The 20,834-nt window shown below is 46.7% G+C and overlaps 3 protein-coding genes and 2 non-coding genes across 5 annotated transcripts in view; 1 reads left to right on the top strand and 4 right to left on the bottom strand.

Annotated features, from left to right (window-relative positions):
- Window positions 1-2,409: 2,409 nt before the first annotated feature.
- On the top strand, window positions 2,410-5,850 carry LOC138212607 (complement C1q and tumor necrosis factor-related protein 9). Its single transcript, XM_069173062.1, is given in 5 exon segments — window positions 2,410-2,683; window positions 2,817-2,897; window positions 2,975-3,055; window positions 3,145-3,449; window positions 3,451-5,850. Coding segments are annotated over 5 exon segments (1,374 nt in total). The 3' UTR covers window positions 4,084-5,850.
- A 781-nt stretch (window positions 5,851-6,631) lies between these two features.
- On the bottom strand, window positions 6,632-12,899 carry LOC138212634 (S-arrestin-like). Its single transcript, XM_069173085.1, has 16 exons — window positions 12,867-12,899; window positions 12,445-12,505; window positions 12,293-12,353; window positions 12,143-12,187; window positions 11,864-12,063; window positions 11,238-11,297; window positions 10,750-10,817; window positions 10,521-10,656; window positions 9,922-10,006; window positions 9,734-9,806; window positions 9,320-9,457; window positions 8,814-8,891; window positions 8,686-8,700; window positions 8,468-8,520; window positions 8,282-8,291; window positions 6,632-7,347 (listed from the first exon to the last, which is right to left on the bottom strand). The coding sequence occupies exons 2-16, from the start codon at window positions 12,487-12,489 to the stop codon at window positions 7,251-7,253; spliced, it is 1,164 nt and encodes a 387-aa protein (XP_069029186.1). The 5' UTR covers window positions 12,490-12,505; window positions 12,867-12,899; the 3' UTR covers window positions 6,632-7,250.
- Window positions 12,900-14,412: 1,513 nt separating this feature from the next.
- The window catches only part of atg16l1 (ATG16 autophagy related 16-like 1 (S. cerevisiae)), a 10,529-nt gene continuing 4,107 nt past the window's right edge, over window positions 14,413-20,834 (bottom strand). The window contains 14 exon segments of the mRNA XM_069173093.1: window positions 14,413-15,338; window positions 15,896-15,997; window positions 16,092-16,139; window positions 16,230-16,379; window positions 16,474-16,579; window positions 16,722-16,842; window positions 17,575-17,646; window positions 17,734-17,804; window positions 18,452-18,557; window positions 18,638-18,685; window positions 18,688-18,745; window positions 19,981-20,025; window positions 20,457-20,516; window positions 20,665-20,751. Coding sequence (XP_069029194.1) covers window positions 15,245-15,338; window positions 15,896-15,997; window positions 16,092-16,139; window positions 16,230-16,379; window positions 16,474-16,579; window positions 16,722-16,842; window positions 17,575-17,646; window positions 17,734-17,804; window positions 18,452-18,557; window positions 18,638-18,685; window positions 18,688-18,745; window positions 19,981-20,025; window positions 20,457-20,516; window positions 20,665-20,751 — 1,168 coding nt within the window. The 3' untranslated portion in view covers window positions 14,413-15,244.
- LOC138212709 (small Cajal body-specific RNA 6) lies at window positions 17,125-17,397 on the bottom strand. Its single transcript, XR_011179484.1, has one exon. It is a non-coding gene; the product is annotated as a small Cajal body-specific RNA 6 (non-coding RNA).
- Window positions 17,959-18,229, bottom strand: LOC138212708 (small Cajal body-specific RNA 6). The gene has a single exon (XR_011179483.1). It is a non-coding gene; the product is annotated as a small Cajal body-specific RNA 6 (non-coding RNA).

Here is a 20,834-nt window from a genome sequence, read left to right as displayed (position 1 = left end):
AAAACTTTAAAAAGAGGACACTGTCTCTAAGAAGAAAAAACTCTTTAAAAAGAGGACACTGTCTCTTTAAGAAGAAAAAAACTTTAAAAAGAGGACGCTGTCTCTTTAAGAAGAAAAAAACTTTAAAAAGAGGACACTGTCTCTTTAAGAAGAAAAAAAACTTTAAAAAGAGGACGCTGTCTCTTTAAGAAGAAAAACTCTTTAAAAAGAGGACGCTGTCTCTTTAAGAAGAAAAAAACTTTAAAAAGAGGACGCTGTCTCTTTAAGAAGAAAAAACTCTTTAAAAAGAGGACGCTGTCTCTCAGAAGAAAAAACTCTTTAAAAAGAGGACGCTGTCTCTAAGAAGATAAAACTCTTTAAAAAGAGGACGCTGTCTCTAAGAAGAAAAAAACTTTAAAAAGGACGCTGTCTCTAAGAAGAAAAAAACTTTAAAAAGAGGACGCTGTCTCTTTAAGAAGAAAAACTATTTAAAAAGAGGACGCTGTCTCTTTAAGAAGAAAAAAACTTTAAAAAGAGGACACTGTCTCTAAGAAGAAAAAAACTTTAAAAAGAGGACGCTGTCTCTTTAAGAAGAAAAACTATTTAAAAAGAGGACGCTGTCTCTTTAAGAAGAAAAAAACTTTAAAAAGAGGACACTGTCTCTTTAAGAAGAAAAAAACTTTAAAAAGAGGACGCTGTCTCTAAGAAGAAAAAACTCTTTAAAAAGAGGACGCTGTCTCTTTAAGAAGAAAAAAAACTTTAAAAAGAGGACGCTGTCTCTTTAAGAAGAAAAACTATTTAAAAAGAGGACGCTGTCTCTTTAAGAAGAAAAAAACTTTAAAAAGAGGACACTGTCTCTAAGAAGAAAAAAACTTTAAAAAGAGGACGCTGTCTCTTTAAGAAGAAAAAACTCTTTAAAAAGAGGACGCTGTCTCTTTAAGAAGAAAAAAAACTTTAAAAAGAGGACACTGTCTCTAAGAAGAAAAAACTCTTTAAAAAGAGGACGCTGTCTCTTTAAGAAGAAAAAAAACTTTAAAAAGAGGACGCTGTCTCTTTAAGAAGAAAAACTATTTAAAAAGAGGACGCTGTCTCTTTAAGAAGAAAAAAACTTTAAAAAGAGGACACTGTCTCTAAGAAGAAAAAAACTTTAAAAAGAGGACGCTGTCTCTTTAAGAAGAAAAACTATTTAAAAAGAGGACGCTGTCTCTTTAAGAAGAAAAAAACTTTAAAAAGAGGACACTGTCTCTTTAAGAAGAAAAAAACTTTAAAAAGAGGACGCTGTCTCTAAGAAGAAAAAACTCTTTAAAAAGAGGACGCTGTCTCTTTAAGAAGAAAAAAAACTTTAAAAAGAGGACGCTGTCTCTTTAAGAAGAAAAAACTCTTTAAAAAGAGGACACTGTCTCTTTAAGAAGAAAAACTATTTAAAAAGAGGACGCTGTCTCTTTAAGAAGAAAAAAACTTTAAAAAGAGGACGCTGTCTCTAAGAAGAAAAAACTTTTTAAAGAGAGGACACTGTCTCTAAGAAGAAAAAACTCTTTAAAAAGAGGACGCTGTCTCTAAGAAGAAAAAACTCTTTAAAAAGAGGACACTGTCTCTTTAAGAAGAAAAAACTCTTTAAAAAGAGGACACTGTCTCTAAGAAGAAAAAACTCTTTAAAAAGAGGACGCTGTCTCTTTAAGAAGAAAAAAAACTTTAAAAAGAGGACGCTGTCTCTTTAAGAAGAAAAAACTCTTTAAAAAGAGGACGCTGTCTCTTTAAGAAGAAAAAACTCTTTAAAAAGAGGACACTGTCTCTAAGAAGATAAAACTCTTTAAAAAGAGGACACTGTCTCTAAGAAGAAAAACTCTTTAAAAAGAGGACACTGTCTCTTTAAGAAGAAAAAACTCTTTAAAAAGAGGACGCTGTCTCTTTAAGAAGAAAAAAAACTTTAAAAAGAGGACGCTGTCTCTTTAAGAAGAAAAAACTCTTTAAAAAGAGGACACTGTCTCTAAGAAGAAAAAACTCTTTAAAAAGAGGACACTGTCTCTTTAAGAAGAAAAAACTCTTTAAAAAGAGGACGCTGTCTCTAAGAAGAAAAAACTCTTTAAAAAGAGGACTGTCTCTAAGAAGAAAAACTATTTAAAAAGAGGACACTGTCTCTAAGAAGATAAAACTCTTTAAAAAGAGGACACTGTCTCTAAGAAGAAAAACTATTTAAAATGAGGACACTGTCTCTAAGAAGAAAAAACTCTTTAAAAAGAGGACGCTGTCTCTAAGAAGAAAAAAAAACTTTAAAAAGAGGACACTGTCTCTTTAAGAACAGGACGCTGTCTCTAACAACAGCTGTGGGTTCATAAAAAAAGCTGGAACATGAAATTAAAAGTTGAATACGAAGCCCTTCCTGCCGGTTGATCACAGAAAGTCTTCACCTGCTCTTCTTTCCGCAGAACAATGGCGACGTTTCTTCTTCACTTCCTGTTGGTGGGGGTGTCCTTCTCCAGTGTCATGGCAACGGTGTCCCGGGACAGCTCGGAGCACTCCGGCAGCTCGGAGCACCCCAATAACATTCCTACTCCTCCTCCAGGTGCCGACGCCGCAGACCGGGACCTCTACTGCCAGACGGACGTCCCCGTCCCCCCTGAGCAGATCCCTTGGTTCTGTCTCTGCACACAGTGCCAGAACACCCGGGGGCCCAAAGGGAGCTTCGGGGACCGAGGTCTGCCAGGTACTGACAACACGGTCCATCATATTCGTCCTGGTCCAGGATCAGGGCGACAGTTACCCAGCAGTAATTCTGTAATTAAACCCTCTGACCACCAGGGGAAGCACTGATCCCCGGAATCTCTGTCCCCTCTCAGGTTCCCCCGGCAGTCCTGGAAGAAGAGGCATGATCGGGCTCAGAGGTCCTCCAGGTTTCGTGGGCCCACAGGGACCTAAAGGTAAGGTTCTCCTGGCGGGTCTACGGATTCTGCCGTTAGTCCTACTGCTGACCGTTTCCTCCGTGTTTAAACTTCAGGGCACAAAGGAGACGAAGGAGATAAGGGGGGCCGGGGAGTCCTGGGACCCGCGGGACCCAACGGAGACCGAGGCTTCAAAGGTGAGCGATGACACAGATTTGGGAGACCCCAGTGACCCCTTCGGGCTTCAGGGTCAAGCTGCCAACCGGTTTGTTTTGTTGACCCGCAGGCGAAAAAGGTGAGCGAGGTTTGGAGGGTCGTCTGGGAGGTCCGGGTCCGAAAGGAGACGATGCAGTCTGTCCGGATAACTGCGAGTCCAGCCAGGGACCGCCAGGACCACCTGGTATGCTGGGACCCCCAGGATTCAGAGGTCTGCCCGGCACCGCGGGGCCGCTAGGTCTCAAAGGGGTGAAGGGTGACGTGGGTGGTTTGGGTCGGGCCGGCGTGTCTGGATCTGTGGGGGCGAAAGGAGAACCGGGTCCGCAGGGGGAGTGCAACTGCACGGACGGAGTGGAAGGAGGTCCGGGTCAGAGCGGGGGACAAAGGAGACCGAGGGGACGAGGGACAGAGGGGCCCTGCAGGGCAACACGGGCCCCGGGGTGGTGAGGGGGACGTGGGGGCTGTGGGGATAAGAGGTCCTCCCGGTCCCTGTATGCCCGCCATCCAGTCGGCGTTCTCCGTCGAGCTGACGACCAGCTTCCCGCCGCCTAACGCGCCCGTCGTTTTCTCCCGCGCGGTCTTCAACGTCCAGCAGCACTACGACCTCACCACCGGCGTCTACACCGCCCCCGTCAACGGCACCTACGTCTTCAGCTACCACCTCACCGTGTACGACAGAGTCCTCGCGGTCGGCCTGTTCCGCAACTTCGTGCCTGTCGTCAAAACCAAGGAAACCAAAGTGTTGGGCAGCGTGTCGCGCTCGGTCGTCCTCCACCTGGTCCGGGGCGACTGGCTCTGGGTCCAGGTCAAAAATCGCAGCACTAACGGCATGTACGCCGGCGCCGAGACCAGCAGCACCTTCTCGGGCTTTCTTCTCCACCCGGATTCCTGCGATCTGGCCTTGCTCAGATCCCCCATTCCCCCGATGAAGGAACCTGAAGGAGGGTACAGCTGGGACACCAACTCCCGCAGCGGCGAACCCACCGCTTCGCCCGGAGGGTCCGATTAGCTCCACCGGCGATGAGCGGAGGTTCATCGAGACATTCTGCTCCACGACGATCGAACCGCAGACGATAGATTAGTCAAACCAAAAGATACTCAACCCTTCAAGACCACCTGAGACCAGCAGGTAGATTATTTAGTCCTCCAGCACCAGAACCACCACGAACCAAGAAAAGTTTACGGGTCAGTTTGGAGGTAGCGTCTTCACACCTGCGTCGTTTCCACTCCGTCAGACTCTGGTCTCGGTCCGGTCGCAGTTCTGGATCAGTTAGTTTAAGGTTACGACACACATGTTCGGCGTTCAAGTGGTTAAGTCGTAAAACAAAAACATGAACGGGCGTCTCGAAGCCAGAGGCTAACAAATCAGCATGCTAACAGGAAATACAAAGACAGAGAAAAGATGAGGCCGTTGGGAAGATCAACATTTTCTTCAGACGTAGGATTTTATCTAATTTACAAAGACAAACTCTACGTAACTAAAATTACAATAAATTATCTGAACATCCAACCAAACATGAACTTCCACGACCTCTGACCTTTCTGTGAATGTCAGCAAACAATGTCACAACTCGGGAACTCGACGCTTCTGGAAAGTTTCGAGTTCCGAAGTTGTGAAAACCACAAGAGGGCGCCGTTCGCACGGACTCTCCTCGATGTGCCGGGCAATACGACCACATTTGAACGCAGCATTAGATCTGAAGAGCCTCCGTAACCGGGCAACGTTCTGAATTATGGGAAATCAAGGAGAACGAACCGGAGATCCAACCGATGACCGGGACCAGAAACAAAGCGCCGGTCTGAAGACGCTCGCCGAGACGTTTGAAGACGAACAAACAGGAACGCGTCGGTCAGACTCGTCCGTCGGCAGGTCGCGTCCTTCAGCTGATTTATGAGAACTGAACTTTCTGCCTCGGTTTGAAAGGTTGAACATCAAAATAAACGAGCAGAGTTCAGACGTGACGGTTTCCTGCTCGGATCCAAAACACGCCGTTCAACTCAACTTTCAGTCATTTGAAGCTATTTTTAAACAAAATCGCGATTTCATCCCTGGAAGTTTCAGGAAGCGTTTTTGATTTCCAGTCGCGGCCAATTTCAGTAAAATTATTCTGAAAGTTTGACGTCCTGCTAACAAACACCGAGCGGCTGATTTAAAGAACCTCCAGCTGAATCTCTTCTGATTTTCAGACGTGCGAGATTATTTTTTACACCCTTTTGTCTCGAGGCTTTCGTTAGTTTTGTTTTATCTGCTTTTCTCGGTGTATCCACGGTAACCGCCGACTGACTGTAAGAGGAAGCAGCTCGTTGCGTAACAACATCCTCCACAACAACACGTGTTTACCAGCAGCTGTGAATCTTTTATCTCGCGTCCCATCGCTTTTGTCTTTTGTTGGTGAACTGGTGTCGACTTCTGGGAGCTTCACAGGCGGCGAGTCGCGCGATGATCCGTCGGAGCTTCGACAAAAGAAACAAAGACGAGCGGAGTCGGCAGGTGTGAGCGAGCTTCTCTGTTTTCAACCGTTTAACGGCTCCGCCTCCTTTTGTGTGCGACAAACAGCTCAAATGAACCGGCAGCACATTTCACAGCCGACACACAAAGGATGCGTTCTCCTTTCTGGTCCGTCGGGCTCGTAACGAAACACCGGATTCTCACGGACCGAGCTGAGCGGGTTGCAGCTTCAGAAGTACTTTGTTTTTTGGTTTGTTCTTTCAGTTAGAAAAATATATTTCTGTCTTTAAAAATCTGATAAAATCCTGAAATAAATGAGTAAAAGTTTTGGTGAACAGTTTAATTTTTTCGGTCTGACTGCAGATCGTAATATTTGGTGCGTCGGCCGGCTCAGATTTTTCTCTTTCGGGAAGTCAAACCAACGATCAATTAAAACGGGACTCTCTCCTCCCAAAACCACATTATTTGTTCTTTTTGTTTGAATAATAAATATAATACTTTAGTTTATCTCATTTGCCTTTTTCCTTAATGTTGCTGCACTTCTTTTAAATAAAGAAAAAAACTCAAACTAAAATGAAATAAACTCTGAAACACAACATTCACCAAACTGATGGCAACAACACGTTTGTTTGATTTATCAAACAGGAAGCAAAAACACAAACCTCTGATGATCACCGTTATTTCTTTTAATAATCACGACAGAAACCTCATAAACCGACCGACTCTTCATCATCGTATAAAACTTGGACAGCCGGTGATTTTCTGCCGATAAAATCAAACTGAATAATAAAGTCCCGTGTTGATGGAACATGCAGCTGACGATCTTTCATGTTCAACCCGCTTCCTGCAGCGCCCCCTACTGTGTGGACGCCGCCGCTACAGTTTGTTTCCATGGAGACATTGTGGAGTTGAGCGTCGTGGTACGAGGCCAAATGTTATTAAAAATGCTGACAAAGACGGTTTTGAGAAAATACTATTAAATGTTCAGTTTCAACATGTTGATCATTAAACTTAAGTTTGTATTAAACTAATTTAAATATTTGATTTATTGTGAAGTGATCAGCAACTAATATGTGAAACTAGAAGCTTATGAGAGCTGCTGTTGAGATCAATAAAAGTTTTTATTCCAGTTGAAAGCTTCATGATAAAACATCTGAACTTTAAAACATCAACCTGAAGTCTGGTTCTCTGGACAGGAAGTAACGGGAAATGTCAAATTAAAAGAGTTTAATATAACAGAATGTAGTTGAATCAGTGAAAAAAAAAAAATCTTTCAAAGAAAATTGTGTGAAAGAGTAAAAATAACATGTAGCTGCTTTTATGCTTTAATCATACAGTAAGACATGAGCTACATATTCAGTGTTCACGAACATCATTTATCTCTTCTACATTTAAACATCTGCAGGACAACTTCACACAAACAGGTCCAGCTACCTCTTCCTCTTCCTCCTCCTAGCGCTGACTCAAAGTGCTACAACTACACCAGCTGACTTCCTGCTGCTACTACGATGGCCACTAGAGGGCGCCGTCACCATAACCGGGTCACAAAAAAAAGCTGCTGCACAAACGACCTACAGACGTCGAGGTTTTGATTTCACGTGTCGAACTACAAAACCTGCGACGGAGGATTTTAACATCTGGATGATCACGTCTGTCCTGAGGGGGGCGCTACAGCATAGTTACGGTGTTAGTCGGCAGCTCTGGACGGTGACGGCTCTGTTTGTAGTTCAGGCCTCGGTGGGGGACTCGTCGTCGTCTCCGTAGACGACTCCCTTCAGGTACGCCCGCTTGAACTCCTCGAACACCATGTCGTCAGATTCAGCGCTGCAGCACAGACACACAGGACGGACAGTCACACCACACTACGACTCTTATTTTGGTAGTTTTCCTTCATCATATCCTGTCAGACAGAAACGGTTTCCTGGCTTATATCAGGTTTATATGAGACTAGTTTATATAACTCAGGATAAATTAATCAGGTTTAAATCAGTTTACAGCAGTTTACATCAGTCAGGTTTAAATCAGTTTACGTCAGTTGGGTTTAAATCAGTCGGGTTTAAATCAGTTTACATCAGTCGGGTTTAAATCAGTTTACATCAGTCGGGTTTAAATCAGTTTATATCAGTCGGGTTTAAATCAGTTTACGTCAGTTGGGTTTAAATCAGTCGGGTTTAAATCAGTTTACATCAGTCGGGTTTAAATCAGTTTACATCAGTCGGGTTTAAATCAGTTTACATCAGCCGGGTTTAAATCAGTTTATATCAGTCGGGTTTAAATCAGTTTACGTCAGTTGGGTTTAAATCAGTCGGGTTTAAATCAGTTTACATCAGTCGGGTTTAAATCAGTTTACATCAGTCGGGTTTAAATCAGTTTATATCAGTCGGGTTTAAATCAGTTTACATCAGTCGGGTTTAAATCAGTTTACGTCAGTCGGGTTTAAATCAGTTTACGTCAGTCGGGTTTAAATCAGTTTACGTCAGTCGGGTTTAAATCAGTTTACATAAATCAGGTTTAAATCAGTTTACGTCAGTCGGGTTTAAATCAGTTTATATCAGTCAGGTTGAAATCACTTTACATAAATCAGGTTTATACAAGTCCAGCTCTCCTGAAGCCAAAATATTTCTTCAGCAATCGATAACATCAACTTTCTAAATTCAAGGAAACGATCAAACGAAGGCCGACAGAGCTGACGCTTCTTCTGCAGAACAGATTGACAGATTTAAAGGAGTTCAGTCATGTGATCAAACACGAGTCTTACCCCTCGTTGGCTGAAGTCCAGACAGCACCGGTGCAAAGACAGAAAGAGACACGAGGATATTATTAACTAACACAAACAAACAAACAAAGCTTCAGGTGTGATTAAAGTCACTGATCGATGCTGATCAATATTTAATATTCCATCAGAAGAACGGAGGTTCACAATGACGACCGTCGACCTCAGTACCTGCTTCAGGTTTTGGATGCATCAGCTTGAAGGGGACCTCCACGGACACCTCACTGTAAAAGACACACACAGCTGTGAGTCCAGATGTGGGACAGACAGCTGAGTCCAGATGCGAGACAGACAGCTGTGAGTCAGGCAGCTGTGAGTCCAGATGTGAGACAGGCAGCTGAGTCCAGATGTGGGACAGACACATGGACAGCGTTGGACAGTGAACGTACCTGGATCCCACCGTCCTGCAGGTGAGCAGCAGCAGAGAGACAACAGAGACACGTGATGAGTTCACTGACCACAGACAGCAAGACGTCTGCTGACTGAGATCCCAGCATGCCGAGCGGCTCAGACTCACCCGGCAGCCATCATCTTCAGAACGACCTTGTAGGAGACCACCATCCCCTGAACCTCCTTCAGCACCTCCTGCTTCACACTGAGGACCAGAGACAGTTATATTACCACATATAATCAATATTCATCAGCTCTAGCAGTCATCAATGAGCAGTGACTAAACCAGACTAAACTAAACCAGATTAAACTGAACTAAACCAGACTAAACTAAACCAGACTAAACTAAACCAGACTAAACTAAACCAGATTAAACTGAACTAAACCAGACTAAACTAAACTAAACCAGATTAAACTAAACCAGATTAAACTGAACTAAACCAGACTAAACTAAACCAGACTAAACTAAATCAGACTAAACTAAACCAGATTAAACTGAACTAAACCAGACTAAACTAAACTAAACTAAACCAGACTAAACTAAATCAGACTAAACTAAACCCGATTAAACTAAACTATACCAGACTAAACTAAACCAGACTAAACTAAATTAACCCAGACTCAGTCTCTTACTTGCTGGATGAAGCCAGGTTGGTGTCTTCGTGTTTGAGACGTCCGTCCAGAGCGAGTCCTCTGCGGTCCTTGTTGTGGGCCAGCAGAGGGTGCAGGTTGTACTCCGTCTTCAGACTGGTACCGGACGGCACCGAGTCACTGCGGACCGGAACCGAACACCAGAATCAACCACACCTCACTTTACATTCACCTGGTGATAATATTGGTTTCCAGCCTTGTCCCTTGTGTTCAGAGATTTCTCTAGATTCTCTGAATCTTTTAATGATATTATGAAGCGTAGACGATGAGCAAATATTCTTCATAAAGTTTCTTAGTTTAAACATTTAATATGTTGTCTTTGGTCTATTTTCAATTAAATATGAGTTGATATGACTTGGTGTTAGAAAACTGAGGTGTTTAAATAGTTACGCTCACCTGGTCTCTTCTTTGGCCACAGATTTGACGTATTTATCGTTGGAGTAAAGAACAACGTTGGTCACCTGCTCGACTGAACACACAAAGAACACGCAAAGTCTGTATTATATCACATATATGTGTCATAAAACTATGGTCATGTTTCATGTTTATGTCGAGCTGATGTGGGCGGGGCCAGAGGACGTCACCTGACACACTGATGTCTTTGATGTTCCTGCTGGACGAGTTGGTGATTTCAACGTTCACTTTTATAGGTTCACCGTGATAAAACGTCTGCAGAGAGACAGAGAGACAGACAGAGAGAGACAGAGACAGAGAGAGAAAGACAGACAGAGACAGACAGAGAGAGAGAGAGAGAGACAGAGAGAGAGAGAAAGACAGACAGACAGAGACAGACAGACAGAGACAGAGAGAGAGACAGAGAGAGAGAGAGAAAGACAGACAGACAGAGACAGACAGACAGAGACAGAGAGAGAGAGAGAAAGACAGACAGAGACAGACAGAGACAGAGAGAGAGAGAGAGACAGAGAGAGAGAGAGAAAGACAGACAGACAGAGACAGAGAGAGAGACAGAGAGAGAGAGAGAGAGTGACAGACAGAGAGAAAGACAGACAGTCAGACAGACAGACAGACAGACCAGGACCTGAACTGACAAATGGCAGACTTAATAATCATCCAGCCGATGGACCTGATGGTCAGTTTATGAAAAACCTGATCTGGTTCCTGGTCCAGGACCTGGGATACGTCCTAGTTGAAAACTTGATCTGAGGACAGGTTCTGGACTGACCTCTTTGGGCAGGCTCAGTTTGACGTGCAGAGGTTTCTCAGACATCAGGAACTCGAAGGTGGTCTCTGCTACTGGAACCACTTTACTGTTCTCTGGGCTGAACTGGATCTTCCGGATGGTGAGACGAACAGAACTCCTGCAGAGACGGACAGGAAACCAGGAAGGACGTGAAACACCAGCTGAGTCCACTCGGGTGTCCCGGACTGAAGTTCACTACAGACGGACTCACTGTTTGTCCATCTTCTCGTCCTGACTGTCACCACAGAACGCTCTCACCTCAAACTCCACCGCACATTTCTATCAACACAGAGAACGGATCAGGACCAGAGACCACATCACAGATGGATGATGGATGGATGGATGATGATGGATGATGGATGGATGAATGGATGGATGATGATGGATAGATGGATGGATGGATGGATGGATGGATGATGGATAGATGGATGGATGGATGGATGGATGGATGATGGATGGATGGATGGATGATGGATGGATGGATGATGATGGATGGATGGATGATGGATGGATGGATGATGATGGATGGATGGATGATGGATGGATGGATGATGATGGATGGATGGATGATGGATAGATGGATGGATGGATGGATGGATGGATGATGATGGATGGATGGATGATGGATGGATGGATGATGATGGATGGATGGATGATGGATAGATGGATGGATGGATGGATGGATGGATGATGGGTTACCTTCCCCACGTCAGACGGTCCAGGCTGCAGAGCGACAGAACACGGCAGGTTGTCTGGAAACTGAAACACAAACGAGTTTTATTGCAGTTTACTTGTTCAGTTCACCAACAACACAACTGGTTTTATTCTTTCACTTGATTGGAGTTGATTCATCAATCTGATGATCAATCAAATCATTTACTATCAGAGATTTCCTGATAAAGTCCTGGATCAGACCAAGCATCAACCAGCAGTGATGTCATCAACCATTAGTGATGTCATCAACCATCAGTGATGTCATCGTTGGTTTGTGAACGTTATGAATCCTCCAGTTCAGATTCTGTCCGTCACCATCTTTGCTAGTTCGGAGCGGTTTGGAGCAGGAAGTGACCATATTTGGACGAGCTGGGGGAGGAGCCAGAGGTGGATCTGACCGATCTGATTGGAAACCTGACGATACTACGTCCCGCCCACCGATAGCTGTAACCTGACTGCACCACAGGCCTGTCAATCAATGGGACCCAGGTCTGGTTTGGACCCAAGTCTGGTTTGGACCCAGGTCTGGTTTGGACCCAGGTCTGGTTTGGACCCAGGTCTGGATGGGACCCAGGTCTGGACCAGGTCTGGGGGAACATTCGGTGTCTCACCTCAAAGAAGAAGGGGAAGGCGTTGTTTCCGAGCTTACGCAGCAGCTTGTGCTGGATCTTGGTGTGGGTCAGTTTCTCTTTGTCCTGCAGCTCGGGGTAAACCTGTCTCGTCACCAGGAACAGGTCCCGCCTGAAGGCCACGCCCATCACGTCCACGTCCTGGCGGCCGTAGCGAAACGTGCACGACAGCATGACGTACACTGAGAGAACATTAAAACAGGCGACGTTAGCAGGACGGAAGACGACGCCTCCTGATCGATCACACCGTTGACCGCTGACCTTTCTTCCCTTTGAGCTGCACCGGGTCGATCACGACGACTCCATCTGCAGGACGGGGAAACAGGAAGTTACCTGCTCTGTTCCTGAGGATGTTAAAGATCCGACACACGTAAAAACAAACCGAGCCTCGGATTCATGACATAAACTCACCGACTGGATCCACGAAGTCACAGTGGTCCACGAAGTCTCTCTTGGCCAGGTAGACGGCGACCTGCAGCAGAGCTGAGGGTCAACGTTGCCCTGCTCAAGAGCACTTCTACCACCCTTCCTACCCCCCCAGCATGCTGTCCTGTAGAACTCACCGACTTGTCGCGGGACACCTTCTTAAAGACGTGTTTGGGACTCATGTTGACGGATGTCGACCTGCAGCACAGAAACGTTCAGCTGAGTAACTTCAACCAGACTTTTACAAACACCTGAGGGCAGGTGGTTCTCCTGCACCAGGACCAGGACCAGGACAGACACGCTGCGTTCACTGACCAGGCTGCAGTATTCAAGTCCACCTGCAGCGCTTGAGCAGATCAGAATCAGTGCAGTTCAGATGATCTCAGCAGGAACTTGTCAATAATCAATCAGAACATGAATCCTTTCAGAGACGCTCTGCTTAAATCAGTTAATAATCAATAACAATTAATCAGCTGTTTTCTGCTGCTTTGATCAAACGACGTAAACAAACTGAAGTCAAACGTGTGAACATTTAAGAGGAGACAGGAAACACACTGACCTGAAGATGAAGAGGATGAAGAGGTTCTAGTCGCCGATCAGACGGATCAGCTGCATTTATAATCCACACACACACACACACACAGCCTGGTCAGCATGCTGATCATTACACACTCCGTAATCCTGCAGGGAGATCTGCACCAGCAGCTCACATCAACCTGATCGTCAATACTCTGATAAACTCCTTTGTCACTCCAAATGTAAAAATTTCAAAATAAAATGTAACAGAGGAAATGAGATTCTGAACACATTCTGATCGACTGGAAAGAGGTCAAACTCATCACTAAACCTTTTACCATCACAGATGCTGGCTTTAGAACTGAGCTGATAACAAGCTGGATGGTCCCTCTCCTCTTTAACCTGGAGGATGCAGCGTCCATGATTTCCAAACAGAATCTCAGATTGTGATCCATCAGACCTCAGGACAGTTGTCCACTTCACCTCAGTCCATCTTCAATGATCTCGGTCCAGAGAAGGCGGCGGTGTTTCTGGATCATGTTTCTATCTGGTTTCTTCTTTGGAGAGTTTTAACATCATTTGTGGACACAGCGATGAACTGTGTTCACAGACGATGATTTTCACAAGTGTTCCTGAGCCCATGCAGTGATTTCCACTCCAGAATAGTGTTTTTTTAATGCAGTGCTGCCTGAGGGCCCGAAGATCACCACCATCCAATATTGGTTTCCAGCCTTGTCCCTTGTGTTCAGAGATTTCTCCAGATTCTCTGAATCTTTTAATGATATTATGAACCGTAGACGATGAAATCTACTAATTCTTTGTAGTTTTACGTTGAGGAACATTATTCTTAGATTGTTGAACTATTTTCCAACACAGTCCTTCAGAGTGGTGAACCTCTCCCCATCTTCACTGCTGAGAGACTCTGCATGGTTGGGTACAAAATGCTTTTTTTTTTTTTTTTTATATAGCCAACCATTGTTGGTATGTTGCCATGGCAACCTAACTAGTTGAGAGACAGTCCAGGAGGTGGAGGACTTTTCCAATCCTTTGTTGCCCCGGTTACATTATTTTTAAAACATGTTGCCATCAAATTCAAAATGAGCATATGTTTGTCATAAAACAATACAATTTCTCAGTTTCAACATTTAAATATGTTGTCTTTGATCTCATTTCAATGAAATGTGGGTTTAAATGATTTACAACTCATGACATTGTTTTTATTAAAATTTTAAACGGCATCCCAACAGGGTTGCATGTTTGGGGCTTTATAAATTACAAAATTTAATACTATATACTTTGTCAAAAGTCATTCAGTTTGTAGCTTCTTCACATCATCAGAACTGATATTGATATTGATAATTCATATAGATCTACATGATGTACATTGACCTGTATAGAACATGAAGTGTGTTATGTCACAAGTAATCACTGCAGGAGTCGGCTGAGTCGATAAACTCCTCAGACTCAGCAGACTGTCTGCTGACAGCAGCAGCAGCTTACACACACACACACACACACACACACACACACACACACACACACACACACACACACACACACACACACACAGATTTCACAGAAAAGTCCAGTATCATTTGAACATTTAATCATCAAACTTCTTAAACTTGTTTCTGCAGAAGCTTTTACTTTGAAGGATCCGTGTTCCTTGAAGTTCCTGTATGTGTTTCTGTACATGTATGTAAACGTCTCTCTTGCGTTTAATGTGCAAACAAACTACATGAATCACCTGATGAAGAGCTCCTCCCTCCTTAAAACATTCAAACGTTTCCGTTTCCTCACGACCAGCTCGGGGAAGACTCGTCCTCCAGAGACACCTGCTGGACACTTCATGCAGAGACGCCTGCTGGACGTGTCCTCCTCCAGAGACGCATGCTGGACGTGTCCTCCTCCAGAGATGCCTGCTGGACATGTCCTCCTCCAGAGACGCCTGCTGGACATGTCCTCCTCCAGAGACACCTGTTGGTCATGTCCTGCACTGCAGCACACACACACACAACACACCTGTCTGTCTGCTGAGCCTGAGCTCTCCCATCAGCTGTTAATAAAACTTTATTCCATAAAACGTTATTAACAGCAGGCGCTCTGCAGCGCAGTCGACCGAGTCTCAGTTCCTCTTCAGTCACAGTTAAAACGACACTGAACAACATTGAAAAGCTCCTGAAGCCAAACACGCACAACAAGTGAGTGAAGCAGCAGCTCCACTCGTTTCCAGTTCCAGTGGGACTCCTCTCTGCCAGTTTCATCATCTTCATCATCAACAACAACAACATGGAAACAGTGATGAAGAGGAGTCCACCCGCTGCCTCGTCTCCCAGCTTCTGACAGCCTGACACTCTCTGGAGGTCCTGCTGGAAAACCGTTCAGCCAACCACACGTCAGACCACCGGACGGTTCAGCCAATCACATGTCAGACCACAGGATGGCCTTGCTGCCTTTCTCCACGCTGGCGACATACGCTCCTGAAGGCGACCAGGACACCGAGTTGATGGCAGAGCTGCAGACAACAACAACAACAACAGCAGCAGGTTAAAGTTCAGACCTGTAGGCTGTTTACACACTGATGAGTTAAAACATGACAAACATTCAGATGTTTATACCTGCAAATTCCTCCACGGAAACTGGAGACCAGATTGAGGGTCTGGAGACCAGATTAAGAGACTGGAGACCAGATTGAGAGACTGGAGACCAGATTGAGGGTCTGGAGACCAGATTGAGGGTCTGGAGACCAGATTGAGAGACTGGAGACCAGATTGAGAGACTGGAGACCAGATTGAGGGTCTGGAGACCAGATTAAGAGACTGGAGACCAGATTGAGAGACTGGAGACCAGATTGAGGGTCTGGAGACCAGATTGAGAGACTGGAGACCAGATTGAGGGTCTGGAGACCAGATTAAGAGACTGGAGACCAGATTGAGAGACTGGAGACCAGATTGAGGGTCTGGAGACCAGATTAAGAGACTGGAGACCAGATTGAGAGACTGGAGACCAGATTGAGGGACTGGAGACCAGATTGAGGGTCTGATCTAGAGTGCGGTCCGGTCAGGTTCTTACTTGTGGTTTCGGTCCAGAGTTCGTTCCAATTTCCCGGTCATGACGTTCCAGATGTACAGAGCTCCATCAGCTGATCCTCCGGCCACGTAGCTGCCGTCGGGACTGAAAACAAACCAACACACCGAACGTTAAACTCCATGTTTGTGTTGTTCTGGGAAACTGAAACCTCAATTAAAGAGTGAAGTGATGAACCCACCTGTAGGTGACTCTGGTCCAATCAGCTCCACACTTGAAGCCCTGAGCGCTGAACACACACACACACACGTTACTGAACATGACCGTTTATCGCCGGACCACCGACGGGATCATGAAGCAGCGCTCAGACTGAACTCACCTGAACGTCTGTCGGACGGCGTTGCTGCGCAGGTCGATGATCTTCACCAGGTCGTCTCTGGAACAGGTGAGCAGCTCGGTCCGGTCGTGGTTCAGGTCCAGAGACGTCACTCTGCCCATCAGCTCCAGCTCCCGCACAATGCTCTCCGCTCTGACACACACACACACACTGATGTCATGTGACTGAACGTGTGACTCCGATTGGCTGAATGGAATGACGTTCGAGTCGCCCCCTGCGGACTCACCTGATGTCCCAGAAGCGGACCTTCTTGTCGAAGTGTCCGCTCATGACGCACTGTTCTGTGCAGACGATGTCGTTACAGCTGGAGCCGGCGAACACCGTCTTCATACCTGCACGGGTGAGCCACAAGGTGATCAGTGAGGTCAGAGGTCGCGGCAACATTCACACTGCAGACAAAATAAAAAAGGTTCTCGTTTCCTCCGACGGCCGGTTGCTACGGAAACCTGTGAGAAAAAAGGTCTGAACACGTACAGACTTTGCTGCGGAGGTCCCACAGTTTGAGCGTCCGGTCGTAACTCCCGGAGACGATCCGAGCGTTGTCCAATAGGAAGCGAGCAGACAGCACCTTCCCGCTGTGTCCCGTCAAGGTGTGCTGAGGAGACAGATGAACACCGTCAGGTGAGAACAGGTGTTGTTGGCAGCTCGACTCTTTAAAATGAGGACCTCGGGTTTTACTTCCTGCCTCCACCGTCTGATTCACCTGCTATACCTGTCAGATTCAGACTTCCTGCTGCTCACCTGCGTCTCACCGCTCAGGGCGACACTTTAACATACTTCCTGTAGGCGGGATCAGTAAGTGTGAAGGTACTGATTGGTTGTTGGTCTGATCTGAGGCTGAACTTCCTGTCACTTCAAACTCATGTCATGTGTTTCTGGTCTCAGTAGAAGATTGAGATCACTACTCAGGCCCCGCCCCCTCAGCCCAACTCTCCATGCTGATTGGTTCTGTCAGATGTCAATCAGAGAGTCTGTAGGATCTCTGTACAGACTCCCACTGTGATGTCACATCCTGTCTGTCAGCAGCTGCTGGGACCATCGCTGCACCGCTAGAGCATGATGGGAGCAGAGAGCAGGGGCTGCTGGGAGACAAAATGGCGGCTGTGGGGGCAGTCCTGAGGTTCAGACCTTTTACATTACATCACTGACCAGATCAGAGTCATTCCTCGTCCATCCTGCAGGTGGCGTTTTATTTCCCGTTTATTTACCTGCTGCAGGTTTCTGAGATGACGTCACATGAAACGGAGATTTCTGGTTCTGACGACTCGGCTCTACTTCTGACCCTCCTGTGTATCAGCTGGTAGAAAACGGGTCAGTTCAGACTCACCCGCAGCCTGTAGTCGTCCACAGTCCAGATCCGACTGGCGAAGTCGTTGGAGGCAGCCAGCAGGTAGGAGCCCTGACAACAACAACAACAACATGGAGGCTGTAGAAATAAGGCTCAAGAAAGGGGGCGGAGCTACAGGTGGGCAGTGTGAATACTTACAGCGCTATCGAACTCGATGCTGGTGATTCCAGCGTTGCTGCCGGTCAGAGCTCCTTTAGGCTCACAGCGACCTGAAGACAACCAGAGGAAGACGTCAGAGACGAAGAGTCCTCATGAAACCACTTCCTCGTTCTAGCATCACACGGCTGTCCGTCTTAGTCTTCACTAATATTATTATTAGTCCCTCTTTGTATTCAGTCATTGTATTTTTGTCTGTCTGATGAAGGTCTCAGGTTGAAAACTTGAGATCAGCTCCCTCCTCCCCCTCAGCCTGACGCTCCGTGCTGATTGGTTCTGTCGGATGTCAATCAGAGAGTCCTGTAGGATCTCTGTACAGACTCCCGTTGTGATGTCACATCCTGTCTGTCAGCAGCTGCCAGGACCATCGCTGCACAACTGGAGCATGATGGGAGCAGACAGCAGGGGCTGCTGGGAGCCAGAGGGCAGCAGGAGAGGATTGTGGGTAATCAGACCTTTTACGGTTACATCACTGACCTTCATCACGTCTGTTTCACGTCGCATGTTGTTATTAAAGCGGTCATATGTGCAGAGTCATGTACGGTATGTGTCCTGAAAGAGTCTGAACGTCCATCTGGACAGATGATAAAATGATCATACCTCTGTGTGTGTGTGTGTGTGTGTGTGTGTGTGTGTGTGTGTGTGTGTGTGTGTGTGTGTGTGTGTGTGTGTGTATGTGTGTGTGTGTGTGTAAACTCACCTGCGACAACCTCCCACAGCTTCACCCTACGGTCCATCCCTCCTGTTGCTAGGAGACGGGAGCCGGGGCTGAACCTCACCGCGTTCACCTCGCCATCATGGGCTTCCTGAACACACACACACACGTTTAATGAGTTCCTGGTGAGGAGCCGTGTGACGTCCATCCAGAACCGTCTCTGGTACTTACGAAGATGTGCAGCGCCGTGGACGGGACTCGAACACCTCCGCACACCCGCCTGAAGGGGCCTCGGTGCCTTCAGGTGACGTGCTGAAGGAGTTGGCGGGTCGGCGGCTGCTGAGGAAGAGGAGCATTTTTTATTTTTATTTTTTTTACAAACTGGATCAGTCTTATGGGAGGGAACAGGTCACCACACTGAGCATGCTCAGATACAGACAGCAGCAGCTGGACTGGACCGGGCCTCTCTGCTCCAATCACATTCATTGATTTCTATCCGGTCCAGTTCAGTCTGCCGTCACTGATCCGTTATTGATTAGAAGAGATCAGGTTAGATCTGCTGCAGCCGTGAGGGGTTCAGATCAGTTTCCACCTCAGCTCAGAGGTTCTGTGTGAACTGATTATCGGTGCCGAGAGAACGAGTGGCGGCGCGTCAAAGAGGGACGTCCTGAAGAGGGACGTCCTGAAGAGGGATGTGAGACGCAGCAGAAAGGTTCACAGATGGACCACTTAGCTCACATCTGTTGTTCCTGAATATCAGAAATAATCCATGAATAATAAATTCAGATTCAGCTGGTCATAAAAAGCAAACGAGCAGAGAGTCAAAGTAGGAACCCGAGAGGACAGGGAGACAGACAGAGAGAGAGGACAGATAGACAGACAGAGAGAGGGCAGACAGACAGGACAGATAGACAGAGAGAGGACAGATAGACAGACAGAGAGAAAGAGAGGGCAGACAGACAGAGGACAGATAGACAGAGAGAGGACAGATAGACAGACAGACAGAAAGAGAGGGCAGACAGACAGACAGAGAGAGGGCAGACAGACAGGACAGATAGACAGAGAGAGGACAGATAGACAGACAGACAGAAAGAGAGGGCAGACAGACAGAGGACAGATAGACAGAGAGAGGACAGACCATCAAGTCGCTGCTGGCTCACAGACAGCTGTCTGTCCAGATGTGAGCTGAGTGAGGACGTGGACAGTCCAGATGTGGACGTCCCCGCTGCGTGGTGCTCTTCAGGTATAAATCCGCTCTACTGATTATTAATTTGATGGGGAGATTATTGACAACAATAATCACTACAAACTGTGTTCAGGCCGTCAGCAGGCTGGTCACATGATCACCTCGTCCAATCACGGAGGGTCTTTGACTCAAAACACACGACCTGAAGCGCGTCGTGGCGTCAGGACGGGATCCTGGACGACACGCGTGTTCATATCAACACGCAAGTCCGGAACCAGACGGCTGACGGAGTGAACAGGCGAACACACACACACACACACACACACACACACACACACACACACACACACACACACACACACACACACACACACACACAGTCCTTCACCTGCCGAGTGGGGGGGCGAGTCCGGGCTGAACACACTCAGACACGCTGCAGACAGACAGGTAGACAGACAGGTGGTCAGTCACCACACGGACAGTCAGGACCCCAACAGACCTGCAGAGACCCCGCAGACCAGGACAGACCCCAGAGAGACCAGGACAGACCCCAGAGAGACCCACAGAGACCAGGACAGACCCTAGAGAGACCAGGACAGACCCCAGAGACCCAGAGAGACCAGGACAGACCCCAGAGAGACCCAGAGAGACCAGGACAGACCCCAGAGACCCAGAGAGACCAGGACAGACCCCAGAGAGACCCAGAGAGACCAGGACAGACCCCACAGAGACCAGGACAGACCCCAGAGAGACCAGGACAGAACTGAACAGAGCCCAGAGAGACCAGAACAAACCCAGGACATCCAGTCCAGGACAGACCCTGGACACACAGACGTACACGGGACAGATTTCACAGCTACATACCCAAATATGTTGGAGATGGAGTCCAGCAGACCTCCAGGAGGCGGCTGGGAGATTTTCTTACTGCACAAATCAAAAGAACAAAAGGCGTTGAAGAGCTGTGGACCAGACTCTGTGGGAAATCTGTCACATTTTAAGAACCGCCCGACTTCTCACGGTCATTTCATCTTTTCACCGCCGTCTGCAGGTCAGTGTGACACACCCGTCTCACCTGGGAGTCCTGCTCAGTGGACGGTTGGGAGACGTCTCTCCTCCCGCCTTCCCTCCGTCCTCCGCCAAAACCTCGATGTCGTCGTCCCTGAGGAGGAAACGGTCAGAGCTGACATCCAAACAAACAAACAATAAAACAGAGCTGCTTCCAATAAAACAAATCAATAAGTT

The sequence above is a fragment of the Embiotoca jacksoni genome, unplaced genomic scaffold (genome assembly GCF_022577435.1).
Source record: "Embiotoca jacksoni isolate LCO1_2020_lvr unplaced genomic scaffold, fEmbJac1.0.p SCAF_58, whole genome shotgun sequence".
NCBI lineage: Eukaryota > Metazoa > Chordata > Actinopteri > Embiotocidae > Embiotoca > Embiotoca jacksoni.
This window is presented reverse-complemented; position numbering and strand designations above follow the sequence as displayed.